Source organism: Cucumis melo, chromosome 5 (assembly GCF_025177605.1).
Source record: "Cucumis melo cultivar AY chromosome 5, USDA_Cmelo_AY_1.0, whole genome shotgun sequence".
Lineage (NCBI taxonomy): Eukaryota > Viridiplantae > Streptophyta > Magnoliopsida > Cucurbitales > Cucurbitaceae > Cucumis > Cucumis melo.
The window spans coordinates 3425095-3440187 of NC_066861.1; the positions used below are offsets into that span (position 1 = coordinate 3425095).

Genomic DNA, 15093 nt, shown 5'->3' on the forward strand with positions numbered 1-15093 from the left:
AATTTAGAAGGATTGGTTTGAGGTTTAGAAGTAAATATTGTACTATTTCCTATAAGACTTTAGTCTAAATATTCTCGACGAATTAGAAGAAACACAATGCAAAAAAAATCATACCAAAGGCAAACTCTTAACAAAAGCTAACTGATTAACCTAAGATAAACTAATCAAAATCCTACTTTTTACTGCATCCTTTACAACTAAAAACACTAGCAGCAGCAGCAGCAGCCATGGCAAACACTATGGAATTGCCTCACAATCCTCCTTAACATTCCATATGCCATCCATTAAAGAGCAAATACAAAGCTCCAAGAATCTTCAAATCTTACCCACCAACTTCTGTTTGCTGTTACTGACATTTGGTTTACAAACTCTAATAGTAGGAGGGATTGATGCTAATGAAACAATAGAGATGGTAGCAATTGATTAGCGATGTACAGGTGCTACGCAAGAGGGGGCTAATCGATCAGATTACTACAATATTATACAAATTTGAGGCAGAATAAATGGCTACATGGGGGGTGGGTGGCATGCACTGAAGTCTTCTTTTTCCAATATAATATCAAAAGCTTAGGTTGCCATTGGCTGACTATGAATCGACTTCAAGTTGCCTTTCCGGCCCGTGCACGACAATGATTTGGATTTTAGTCAGAGCTGAGAGTTCTTTGCACCTGAAGTACTTGCCGACAACTCCAGAAAATTTGACATCTGTTAAAGAAAACAAAAGTTTATGGTAAGATGTTCATTTCTTCAACTAAAAACTGTCAATCACAAAGTTTTAGTAAGGTAATAACGAGATCCTAGAAAAGAGGAAAATGGTAAGCTTCTTAATCTTTATGTCATATGCAAATCCATGAACTCTAATGATCTCAATGTTTAGTCTATTTCCATCATTTGAAGTGTTTTAGCATAACTGTAATAATACAAAGTCTTGCAACTTCAATTAAAATTTGTTCAGTCGCCGCCTTTCTCATGAACTGTAACAAATCCTTTATAACCATCAACAAGTTCTGATCAATTTGTTCACTCCTAACAGACTCGATAATAAATTTTAAAATCATACTACTGCAGTATACATTTGATTTCCATTTCGATTAAATAAAGAATTTATTTAGAACTATAAACTAAACTAAAACTAAAAACACCAGGTACAAAGCATTTAATACCTATAGCTTCGAGAGAAGAAGATTTCACAATTTTCTCAGACAAGTAGCCAACAATAAACATTTTTATATAGATAGTAATCTAAGTTCACACCCCAACGTTGAAGTAAAGGGCAGAACGAAGAAAGGAGAAATCTTAGATTCAAAAAGTTAAATTCAATGTTGAAATTTTGAAGCTCTCTAATTTACCCCCGCATTTTCACTATATTTATATAAAATAAAACAAAGATAAGATTTTGCCTCTTATAAGATTTCTAGCCTCTCCTGGTTAAACTAAGACTCCTTTTCATCTGATCCAATCGACATATTGAACAAATAAATTATCTATACTGAACGTTGATTGAACTCAAGTAGTCAAGTACACCACGATTACGATAACACTACAAACATAGCATAAGAAGAATGGAACCAGAAACCAAAAACTTATCAGAGGAACAAGAACAAGATCAAAAGATTTATTTGAAACAGGATTCAGACTAAATAAGCAGCACAACCTGAAGAATATTTGAAGCCATTTAAGACCCAGTATCAGATCCAGATGCTGAAGAACTTTCACTATCTGAATCTGTAATTCATCAAAAAAGTAATAATAAGAATAACAAGAATAAGACTGTAAAATTAAGAATTTAGCTTCAACAAAAACACATTACTAAAATCCCAGCCTCAGGAATGCAGAAATAAATAATTTGAATGACTTCAGATTAAAAATGATGATAAAGAACCAAAATAATCATACCACTAGATGAAGATCCAGAATCACTGCTAGAACTGCTTGAACTACTTGACCTACTCCTACCATTGCCCTGTCCTTGAACGGGCACTGAAGATGAAACGGTATTTTCATCTGTGTACAAAGTTTAAAATTTGGAATTTAGTAAATAGACAAACAAAGAAAATAAGAATTAAAAACCTGACACAATGATTTATCCACCTGCTTTAGTTTTCTTTGGGACCTCCATCACAACGGGGGCCTGGATCGATAGAAGAAAACAACAGCATATTTTCAGTACTTTATAGCACATCACAATATACATCACAGTTTTATCCAGAACATTACCTTTTGGGTCGAATTGTGTTCATCACCAGCTCTTGCTCGAAGTGCGAGCTCAGCTTTTCTCTTGTTCTTGCTCAAACTTTTTTTGTAGTTTGTCACAAACCTATCAAGCTCCCAGAGTGTCTCTGCATCCACACTATCGATATCCACCTCGATTTCTTCATCATCTTGAAAAATATTTGAATTTCTCTTCTTAATTATTTGTAAAATGGCATCCAGTTTTTCAGAAGGTAAATTCTGAAGGTTACTACTGAGTTTTTGCTTCTCTTCATAAGTCATATCCCTTTTATGAGGATCTTTTGCCTTGGGCTTTTTTGGAGCAGGTGTCCTACTTGAGGGAGTAGCACTCAAAGGTCTATTCTTGGAATCAAGACGATATGTTGTAGATTCTGACCTTTCCAATATTCGTTTCATGTCAAGAGGAGGTGGTTGTGGAAGACGAGCCTTTCTGGAAGTAGGTGTGGATAGAGCAGTGCCATAGTCTAATCCAAACCTCATCTCTCGATTATAGTCTGCCTCTATAATAACCCACCTATCTTCAAATATTGACAACAGTTGATCTGCCATTACATGGACATCTTGTCCTTTGGGATTATATGTCATAGCGTTGCGAAATGTAAGTCTCACATCCTCAGCAAATTCTTTAGGCGACTTGTACCAGTTTTTGTTCAGCCTAGATTTCACTGTTCCTAGGTCCATTGGATGCTTAATGATGGTGTAGTAGTCATGCAAACCAAGACCCTGCACATCGACAGGAGCATCAAACACCCAACCATACTTGTGCTTAATCAATTTTTCCAGAAGTGAACTGCAGCTCTTAAAGAACTTGGAACCCGTCCCAAAACTGTGAGCAATTTCTCCTCCACCCGGCTTCTTTATATTCATTTTTGCTTTCTTGTTACTCTCAGCTGGAGGCAGTTTATCTTTTCCAAGTATGAATTCAGAATTTCGATAAAATTGGTTTGCTTTAGGAGTTCTTTTTTCTTTCTCCACATAATCACTCACACCCTGACTGTTCTCCAAGACTGATACACTCAATTTATTCAGAGGCCTAGAAGGCTCACGAGGCACACGAACAGAAGCAACCTCAGGATGAATCTGCTGCTTGTCTCCACCAACTTTATCCATTCCTTCATTAGTCGTAACATGAAAAGTACTAGACTCAATTAACTCCCCCTGTTTTGCCTCAATTCTTTTCAACACATCTCTAATCATCTCAAGATCACTCTCAAGCTTACGCCGAAGTTCTCGCATCTCCTGCTTAGACTTCGATCCCAAATTATTGTTATTTTGATTTTCCACGGCCACTTCCATAACCCCATTTCCTGAGGGTTGGTCTTGAGTGCTCTGCACTGCATCCCCAGCAGCAACCTGCTGACGATTGACACATGAGGAATCCTCAGACACCACATGGGATCTCGAAATGAGCTGCTGCTGAGCCGTATTCTTATCCTCCGTCACTGTAGTACATAGAAGAGGTTCAACCAAATTGTTACCTTTATCACGGTCAATATCACTATTGACATTAGCATCGTTATTGTCGTTGGTGACGGTGGTGGTAGTGGTCGGGGCAGTAGCTGTGGCGGTAGCAGTTTCGTTATTTCGATTATTATCAATATCTTCTTTATTCTCAACAGCAGAGGCCGTGGCAGTGGCAGTGGCAGTGGCAGTGGCTACATCGGCAATTGAATTTGAGTTGTTGTTGCTGTTGTTGTTGTTCTTCCTTTGGGCTCTGAAGGCCTTCCTAGTGTACACTTTACTCTCCACGTACCTCTGCTTCTCTCTAACACCGTCTCCCACACCTCCCTCACCAACTGTAGGTCCCGAATCCATACATGAAACTCAACGAAAACCCTAAATACCCTAATTCCCAAAAAGGGAAAAAAAAAAAACAACAAGAACACACAGAACACCCCAGCTGAAGCTTGTGTGAAAAAGATACACTCGTACGTCGCAAGAAAACAGGCCCAGGAAAGGCCTCAACTATCCAAAACGAACCCCCCAAAAGAAAAAGAAAATAACCCAAAAAAGGCAAAGAAAAGAAAACCCTAATCCCTAAAAACCCATAATTATTAAGAATTGGTCCGATCAAACCCTAAAGAACACAGCGACAAACTAAAGAAGGGAGAAGGGAGAAAGGAGGAGTAAAAGCTAAGAGGAGCTTACAGGAGAAAAGGAAGAAAGAGTCGTAGGTTAGTGATTTCGGATCTTGCAGTGGGTCGTCGTCGTCGTAGTCGTTCGAACACTTTCTCTCTCTAGAAACGAAGGAGTTTCTCTCTCTAAACTCATTTCTGAATGTTTTTAAGTGTACAGCTGTACGGCGGGGCGGGTGTGTGTGTGTGTGTGTGTGTGTGTGGTTCGTCGACTGAAATCAAATGAACCTCGCGCGTGGGACTCCCCAAACACAAAAGTCGTGCCCGTGAAGTATCACTATACATATATATGACTCAAGCGTGGATTGGAAGGTGTGGAACACTCTCCAATGGGGACATACTAATAGGATGGCGTGTGGATTACGTGCTTATTTTGTTGGTTAAGTCGTTCTATGGCGGGGAGCAGCTTCTTTTCTAAAATTTTTTAAGATTTTTTCCCATTCCCGCGGGTTTTTTTTATTTCCTTTTCTTTTGGGTTCCCTTCCCACTCCTTCGGAAAATCAAACAAATTTTGATTTTTTGCCTCCAAATCGAAACTCTTTTTTGGTTTATTTTGGGTCTGACAAAGTAACAATTTTAAGATTATAAGGCAATGAGTTCGTTCGAATCAATTCTAATTCAATTTATATTTCCATGTTGATTGGATTGACAAAATAACTGATTTAATTTTTCAAACCTAATCCGTAAAATATGTATTGGATTTAGGATTGTATTATTATTTTTTTCCATTCATAATGTTTATAAAGTTTAATGAAATGTTGGTATACTATTAGATTTTTGCACCATATAATAATTTTCATCATTTACTCTACAATCTCCTACACGATCGTATAGTTTAGTTTTCTATACGATCAACCTGTTAACTTTCAACCTCTTACACGATCACAACTTTCTATAAGATCATTCGACTTCTTATATGATTGTTTAGCTTTCTATATAATTGTTTACCATATTACGCGATTGTTTAGCTTTCTACCTTCAAACGATATACACGATCGACAACATTTTCATACGATCGTTTAACAAAATACTCTTTCAAAACTTAATGAAAACATAATCATAATTATATATATATATATTAATTCCGATTGGGTTGGGTTTAATCGAATTTTTCAACCCCAACCCGAAACTCAACCCAACTTATATAATATGATATGAGTTGGGTAGTCCAAATTGTGAGTTTATTCGGGTTGAACTTACGCACCTACTCATAGTTTTAAGAATTTTTAGAATGATTATTTTCGTCTTCAAACTTTGAATAACACTCCAACCATTTTCTTTTATATATATAAAAAGATTTGTAAAAACAATTTTTTCATTCTTTAATGGTTATTTGTCTAAATAAATCTTTCAATTTGACTTAGAAGGGTAACTATAATCTATAATAAAGAAATTGAGACAAAGCACTCATGTGCATGAACGTTTGACTATAATGGGCACTATGGTCTATATTAAAGAAATTGAGACAAGCACACACATACACGTGCAAGTGTGCACACACACACGAGAAGACATGCCAAGGACTTTGTTTCGATTTATTTTTCATTATTATTGTCAAAGGATTGGTTTCAATTGTTATTGTCAAAGACTCACCCAACACATGCTTTATTATTATAATTATTTTAAAGAAACAGATATCTCAAAACCCGTCTCGAGAAATTAACTACTCATTTTTTCTTAAAACCTTTCCATTTGGAATAAGCAAAAAGATTACCTTGTTTTAACACGACAACAGATAAATCTTATACAAAATAGCAACGAGCTAAAGCTACATGTTGGACAACTTAATTCATGTCATTGGGATAAAATGAGAAAGAGTCGTGTGTACTGATAGAGATAAAGTTGATTACAAAAATGATAAAACCAAAAAACTAATTAAGAAACAAAGATGTAGAAATGGTTAAAAACGCACGTGCCCCCACTACATAATTTAAAAAGCCTACAATTTAAAAAACATCAAGATGGGTTATAATTAAACCACTTACACTCTCTAAGTCACCCCTATCAAGATGCTCGCATCTCAACTAAAATTTTGGTCGCCTTATCGCCCGTTTCGCTCTTGCCATGGTTTAGGGGTGAGATTTAAAAAATCAGATATTATTTTATAGTATAGAGTTTAGGGTTGAGATTTAAAAATAAAAAATACTTATATTTTTTATTTTTTTAAAAAATCAGATACTACTTGTTGCAAAATACAAATTATAAAAAACTTCTAAATCTTAAAAGTTAAAATACATGATTAAAAAAAAGTGTAGGTCGTAAAAGATATGACCTCTAAGATGAATCTGATAACTAAATTTGATCTTAACAACCAAATCAATCCAAATAAAATTTTGCTTAACTACTACGTTATCCCTGGATTCCGATTAGGTTCGAATCACATCCTCGTATTTTGAATTACATGGTATTTAATACATGATACATGAATTATTACTTTCTAGTATAGAAAAACATGTCTGCCTAACCCTTGAGCACGGAGCTCAGGTTTGTGATTGTGCTTGTTATTTCAATATCGTAGAACACATGCTGTCCATTTTCAGAGCTTGTATGGGGAACACTTCACTTTTGGCCTAAGCGAAACCAGACCTTCCTAGTTCTTAAAGTGAAGTTGGTTAGGCCAAGTAGAATGCGTTGGGTTCCCTCAGTATCAGAACTTGTGTGGGGAACTCTTCACTTTTGGCCTAAGCGAAACCACAACTTCCTAATTCGTAGAGTCAAGTTGGTTAGGTCAAGTAGAATGCGTTGAGCTCCCTAAGTATCAGAGCTTGTGTGGGGAACTTTCGCTTTTAGCCTAAACGAAACCAAACCTTCTTGGTTTTTAGAGTTAAGTTGGTTAGGCCAAGTAGAATGCGTTGGACTCCCTCAGTATCAGAGCTTGTGTGGGAAACTCTTCATTTTTGGCCTAAGCGAAACAAGACCTTCCTAGTTCTTAAAGTTAAGTTGGTTAGGCCAAGTAGAATCCGTTGGGCTTCCTTAGTATTAGAGCTTGTGTGGGGAACTCTTTACTTTTGGCCTAAGCGAAACCAGACCTTCCTAGTTCTTAGATTTAAGTTGGTTGGGCCAAATAGCACGTGTTGGGTTCCTTCAGTATCAGATTCGGAGTAGGATGGGGCGAAGAACCTAGGGTTGAGTATTCGAGAGAGGCGACATATGATTCCTTTCTTTGCTTTCTTTGTCTCTTCTTTGTATGTAATTTAATAGTCTTTCTTTGTATTTCAGATGTTGTCTACAATGGGACTCATAGATCACATGTCAAAGAGGTAGATCCAAAAGAAGATAGCTGGAAACAATCTTCTGAGGTCTTCTTCTGAAAGATCTAATACCGCTACTGCTGCGTCTTAGCTCTCGAGCTAGAAGGATCGAAAAACTCACTCAAGAATTGAAGAAATTTCTGGAGCGAAGAATTGAGCGCTAAACCTAGTTTCAGCAACAAAGTAAGACGAAGAAAGGTGCTTACGACTCACCCACGCTCTTGCAGTATGCCTAAAGTGTAATACTCGTGCGAAGTAGTTGAGCGTCTAAGATCACTATATTCGTACGATAGCGAAGGTCTCAAAACGAAGTTATGGTCCTTGTTTTCTTTTCTCCTTTTCTTTTCATGCCCAGGATAAGACAAAAAATCATCTCATTTGACGTTAGGGCCCGAACGAATGGTGTTCTTTTTCAAAATAAGAATGGCAGGAGCATCCCATGGAGCGAGAAACGACTTATTACCTCTCGAATCTAAGTAGAAAAAAGATATTCAAACCTATCCTCTCCAGTCTCTACCTCGTCAAGCTGCAAAAGGGTAAAGCTACTTTTCGAGGTATGAAATTTGTGAGAACAGAGGTGAAATGGAATTGACGACGAGTAGAGAGAAAGAGAAAATCAATGGTATTTTCAAAGCATTCAGGAAGAATCTTTCGTCACCCGTGAAAGTCATAATCATAATAGTCATTTTTCCTTTGACCCACCAAAGAAATCCTTAAGCCACCCTTTTTTAACATACTTATCAGAAGTCTTTTCTGTGTACTCGGCGAGTCGTAGACAAAGAGTTGTCTTCTCTTTATAGGCCGATGGAAAACTAGATTGGTGGCTATCCAATGACGCATTAGGTACTTTTCTTGCAACTCCTTGATAGTCTATTCTCTAGAGGACGGGATCTAGGGCTGTTATAGAGGTTGAGAGGAGGGAAAAAGTAACCCCTAGGGCGAGGTGCAGCCGTCTTGAGCCTTTAGTATCAGTCTCAGTTGGTGGCGTCCCCATTATTCTTTAGAAGCCACTTTGTTTTCGTCCAAATCTTTCTATCCCTTCGTCACCGAAGTTCAGTCCAAGAAGACGAGTAGAAAGAATAATAGGAATGGAAACCAAAAAAGGTAGTGGTTGGATACCAAATCTTCTGTGAAGTCAAAGGATGGTAGCAATGATGGTTCAAGCGAAGGCTTCCCAGTGAGCAAAGTTGAATATGAAAGCCACTACGTAGAAGACAGAGCGGGTAGCGGGCTCTTTCGAGAATGCATTAGATTTTCATGAGGAAGAAAGCAAAATTTCATTCCCTCTTTTCGAAGCTAGGGTATAGAAAGATCTCAAGTTTACGACCCATTTGTAGAAGAGGATTCGTCAGAAGGAGATCTTGGGGTTCCCCTCTCTGGTACCCGCTTCGTGGACAGTCGCTTCGCTTCTTTCTCTAGCACTCCTATTTTTTGAGTGGTCTGAAGTCCTCAAATTCTTTGAGCCATTCGGAGTCTTATTAGTGGAATTCATAAGTCCTTCAGACCAAACAAAAGGACTGGTCTCTTCTTTTTTGACTGAGTTTTGGGTTTTTCAAGTTTTTCATTTATGAGTAAATCATAAAAATGTATTTGACTTACTTTTTCGTGGACCAGATAGGGAATTTCCCCTTGATTTAGTTGCACCGAAGGATCGGTCGAGATATCTACTTTGGTTTCCCGTAGGTCGTATTCGCATCGACTCAATCCGATCTTTTTAATTCTTATTTAAGACTATATATCAAAAAAATATATAAAGAAGAAGATTATCTCGTTGCACCAAGAAAAGCATCACCTGTTGCAACAAGAGCGAGGGCTATAAAAATGTTTACTGATTCCACTGATGGGGGGGGGGGGGGGGGACAACTTTTGCCTAATCATGAATCGAGACTTTTGAGTTAGTCTTACCCCCAACGATTTCAGTGACTAAGGAACTTGTCCAGGAAGAGACAGGGTCGATATCCACCTCAATGAACAAGGGAGTAGAGAGACTTTTTCATTATTGTTAATAGAGTTTGAATGTCCAAAATAGGTGGTGATTTGACATGATTCCATTCTACATAGGCGTCAATTGTGCATTCTCCCTTCTAAAGTAGGGAAAAGAGATTCTTCCATCTTGAACTAGTCGAAATCATCCCACGTCTGAAATAAGAGAGCTAGGCATAGTAATCTTTGTTCATAGGATTTCCTCAGCGAATTCAGAGTCTAGGCTTCAATGAACAAGTTTATGACTTTTAGTGGAATTTTATGAGTCCTTCGGATTGGTTTGGAGGTTCTATGCCTATTCAACTGATCCATCATCAGACTTTCTCTCTCTACTTTCTTTCTTCCTATCCGATCTCTACTTATTTTGATCCAATACAGTCTCGGCATAACCTCTCCGGCCCATTATTTGCCCTGACTCGCAATCAGTTTGTTGTCTATAATTTTGACTTACGTGTTCGCCCGTTGAAACTCAATTTACCAATGGTTTGCAAACCCTTAGATTAAGAATACCGAGAATTAGAAAATGGAATAAGAAATCCAAAACTCTTATCAGATCTGAAAGATGGTTACCACTACGTGGGTGGTCCTACCTCTCTTAATCTACTGATTAAAGGATTTTGTGAGTTTTTAGATTTTCATTTTCTAGACAGCCAAAACTTTCCGAGGGATAGAGGCAATAAACTCGATCGCCCCGTGGAAGGGAATCAGTCGTTCCACCTGAGGCTCTTTCTTGAAATTCTCTTTAAAAGCCTCAATGAAGAAGTCAATTCCCACATAGCGGGGAAAGCCACTCTACTTAAAGAGTAGCAGTTTTTGAGTCACCTCCCGATCTTTACTAGATGGACCAAGACCTTGTTCATTGATTGCGCTCCTTAAGAGTCGCTTCACTTCGCGCCTTCTCACTGCCTTGTGATTTCGTCCTCTGGACAGACAACTGAGACTCCTCTGATTTGATTAGTTGGTCGAGAGACCATGCTCCTTGAGCGAACAAGTTAGGTTGTTGAGTGGGCTCCTTTACTCCCTCTCTCTATTCATACTTCTCCAATTAAGGAAGTCTTCCGCTTATTATACAAATTGTCTTCGTCGCAAAAGGAGAGGTTGCCTTCACAGACTCAAAGAATTTGAGAAGTACTTTGGACGACTCCTCCAGACTGGTCTTGCTATTTTATCTCTCTTCGAATCGTTGGAGAACCGTTTTCTCTTGATGGCCCTCGTTTTGATCGAGTTAGTCCCGAGGGGATGATTTTTTGGCATCTCATAATCGAAAAAATTCCCTATTTAGAGGAGATTATGAAGAATCCTGAAGGAGAAGGTTGCATTGGACGGATGCGGGGAGCTCATCCAACGGTTAGAGTTGGAGACGAGGGAAAATCTCTAAGTAAAAAACTATTAAGTCTTCTTGATCTTCTTGATGGGAATAAAAAGGTTAATGTACTCTTAATCATCATGGGAGATAGTATACCCATTAGCTTTAATGTGATGGACACCTCATGGGCTGAAAGGATAATCTTTTCCAACTTACCAAACTTAAGTGAAGAAAGGGTCATAGCCACCTTTTGGAATGCTTTTGGGCTTGAACTGGCCTAACCCAATGGGAAACCACCAAGCGCAGGTCAAACCGAACGGACGTAAGCGAGCAGATCATACAAGGACACATGTCACACAGAGGGGAGCTAAAGACCAGATCAGATCCAAGTCGGGCGCGTGGATACGAGTCACCCGATTGGTCACAAATGCTAGAGCCGAACAGGACGTGGACCTGGCTTAGACATACGTGTGGGTTGAGAAAAAATAGACAAGTGGGTCGTGCGCGAGCAACTGAGATGCGAACCGAGTTACCTCTGGGTTTGTGGTCAAATCCGAATTAAACGTCAAGTCTGAAGAGCAATCTGGATCTGTCCTCCATTTTTCTTAAAAAAAACAGCTTTTCTCTCTCTCGGTTGAAGCAACTACAACCTAAAATCAACTCTAACGACTCTAATAAAAATTACAGAGCCTTAAAAAAATTAATTAAGCCATAAACCAGCCCAATTACAATAATTAAATAATTAAAAAAACTTAGTTTAATTGCCAAAACACTAATCTATTTTAGTTTATCCATATAATTTATCAAATAAATTACAATGCCCACCACATACAATTGAGTAAAATTGTCAAGCTCTGATACCACATGATCGAATACGGTACATGCGCAGCGAAATAAGAATAGAATTTTACCATAATTGCAACTAACTAATTAGTGATTAACATGCCATAATTAAAAAAAAATTAGGGTTGATGAAAAACTCACCTTCAGAGCCTCCCAATCCTTAAAATCTCCTTCGTATTAGAGTCAGGACCATAACTAGTGTTGACCCGCTATTCTCTGATTTTAGAACCGGGTTGTGGGACCCGTTCAATGAAGAAAATAAAGAGAGATGGATGAAAATTGGAGGAAGGAAATGGGGGAAAACTTTGCTGATTTTATTTTATTTTTAAGTGAAAATCAAAGTGGCAAAAGTTTCTCAAATTTTGAAAAGGCTATTTTATTTTTACATGCAAAAATTGCATGTAATTGAATCACCAAAGCCTAACACTTCACAATCCACTAACCATTAGTAGATTTATTCACCATTCCATTTTCTCTTAGTGGGCTTGGTGTCATCACCATGAGCTTCCACTTAGCCCACTAAGAGTTAGTGGATTATCCAACAAAATGTTGGATTTCTCCACTAACTTTGGTCAAGGAGCAAAATGGTCATTTGACCATTCTAGTCAAAGTCAAATTTTGATTTTTCAAGTCAAATGTCAACATTTTGAATTATTACCATTTTATCCGTCTTGACTAATTCTGACCTCCCGAGCATATATCCGCATTCATTTTTCTAAAATTCAAATCACATTTGAATATAAAGTCGGCCAAAGTTTGACTTTTCAAGGTAAAAAGTCAACATTTCGACTTTTTACAACTTTGACCATTTTCATCAATTCCAAGCTTCATATTCATATTTTTAATATTCAAATCAAATTTAAACATAAAACTCTATATAAAACTGATATCGGATGGCTATATCACATATATTCGTCGATCTATCTCTCTCTACGTAATTCGAACAATTTGAATTATTCCAACATGTTGTTCTAAGTTAATTCCGTATGAGCTAGTAGGGGAACCTAATGGACCTATGGATCATGGGGTCCAATGATCTGAGATTAACTGGCTAAATCCTTTTAGACCGAGCTAATCAACATTCGTTAACTAATAGGTCATTCCACTAAAGTCCCGTAGTTGCACTCTTCTCGCTATAGATATATTTCTGTCCATCTGATATAAACATGATCAGTAAGTTTATCCTTCACAGGTTGTTCGTAATCTCGATTGGGTTAAAATACCGTTTTATCCCCGAGATTACATCTTGTTCCTTAAGTCCCACTAATCCACTATTGAACAATTGGTTTAAGGTCCAACCTATAAACCGAATCCCTCTTGGCCAATGAGAGGGTGGGGCCCCTTGTTTAAGACTTGGATTCAATCTTTAAACAAACAACCTATCTACTAACTCTAAAATGGGTAGGAATGAATTCCGTCTTGCATTCTATGTCCCTAGGCATCTACCTGGTCTTACCTCTGAAATGAAAGGTTTATTGGGCCAGCGTCATTGAGCTATTCTTACCTATGTAAATCTAAGGATAATTCCATGTGAAGAGAAATTTATAGTTAGCTCAAGATTAAGATTAAGTTACTTAGGTCATCAATAATCGAAATAATCAGTTTTATACAATCAACGGTGTTATAACTTAAAAGTGACTATTTCATGGTTCCAGTTTTATGTAAACTCTTTATATAGAATGCCTCAACTTCCATGTCTCTACATGAACGATTTAGAATCACATTGTTTGTACTAACTACAAAGCGGGTTGCACCTATAGTGTTCCTAGAATAAGGCGCCCAACCTTATTCATACACTATAGACCGTTTGGGGAATATAAACTCGAACTTGATCCACATTTATGTCTCTACATACAATTCAAGTCTACACTAGATAGTCTCGGGACCTTAGTTTATTGGGTTCATTATTATAGTGTTCTATTTTCACTGATAAGTCGTCAATAACCGTTTTATTAAATAGAAAGTAATTTAAACTATAAACTATGAGTTTTAAAACGTAAATTCCAACAATTTCACACACACACACACACACACACATACATACATATATATATATAATATTTTGATGTGCCGACTAATTCACATTGTTTAATGTTCCAAGGATCAGAAGCTTTAGAACATTCGTTTCACTCTCCTATACATGAGCTTAAAAAGATACAACCATGTACATTTTGTAAGGCAATAAAATTTGAGCACGAGACTCTAACATTTTGTTGCTTCAATGGTCAGGTATAATTCTCAAACATATTCTATTAAACATTTGATTTAATAAATGCATTCATTTGTAATTATAATTTTAAATTGTCCACCTAGGTGCATCTTGTTAAAACAATCGTACCTAAACACCTTGCTCATTTGTTCACAACACAGTCTGAAGAAAGAGTTTTATTTATGAAGAATATTCGGGCTTATTAATAGTATTTTCTCTTTCATGTCATTTGGGGCAATTGAGATAGAGATCTAGCTTCTTCACATAAAGGACTCTTTACTCAAAAGTTGGCAGAAGTTTTAAAAGATAATCCATATGCCAAAATTTTTAGAAGTTTAAAAGATCTCCATTAAGGGATGAAAGAATTTTAGGACATAAAACCAACGCTCCAATAGATTGGAGATGCTTATATTCATCTTGTAACAAATGTCCAAGTTGATTAACATGCCTATAATCTACCTGGAGTGGATCAAGTAGCGGCTATTTGGATTGGAGGAAACAATAACAATATTCAATTTAAGAGAGATATAGTGGTATGTGCTCATTCAGGAAAATGCCACATAATACAACATTATTTTAGTTGTTATGATTCACTTCAATGTCCTTTACTATCACCAAATGGAGAGGCTAGTTGGCATCAAGACATTAAAAGAAATGGGGAATTTGCCAAAAATAGGATAAAATTTTAGGACTTAAAACTTTTGGAATGATTTTTGAAAATGAAGAGTTTTAGGACAAATAAGGTGGTGAAATATCCAAATTTCCCCTATTTAATTTTCCCTTCCCGTCTCTTCAACGTAAAAAGAAAAACCATTTTCACATTCGTTCTCTTCACACAGTGAAAAAAAAATTGAACTTTCTCGATTCATTTTTTCTCTTCTACTCCGGTGCTATCTTCACTTCTGCTCCGGTGAGGCCACGATGTACGTTGCATTTCTTCTCCTCTACTTTTGTGTAGGTTGCCTTTTCGTATTCTTTTTGTTTGGATGTTGGAGCATGCTTTCTTCTGGCAGTCGAACAATGTCAATCTCTCATCGTGGCTTTTTCTTTGTAACTAGTGTAAATCTCTCTTCCCGTGCACGTAGGTGAGACAATGGTGAACAACGGAGCATGCATTTCCATAAAGTGTCCAAA

The 15093-nt window shown here is 37.3% G+C and overlaps 1 protein-coding gene across 1 annotated transcript; it reads right to left on the reverse strand.

Annotated features, from left to right (window-relative positions):
- Positions 1 to 127: 127 nt before the first annotated feature.
- Positions 128 to 4559, reverse strand: LOC103491285 (transcription factor GTE4). The gene is made up of 6 exons (XM_051085226.1): positions 4381 to 4559; positions 2218 to 4077; positions 2092 to 2131; positions 1897 to 2004; positions 1655 to 1725; positions 128 to 705 (listed from the first exon to the last, which is right to left on the reverse strand). Exons 2-5 carry the CDS (start codon positions 4045 to 4047, stop codon positions 1676 to 1678), a joined length of 2028 nt encoding a protein of 675 aa, XP_050941183.1. The 5' UTR covers positions 4048 to 4077; positions 4381 to 4559; the 3' UTR covers positions 128 to 705; positions 1655 to 1675.
- Positions 4560 to 15093: the final 10534 nt, after the last annotated feature.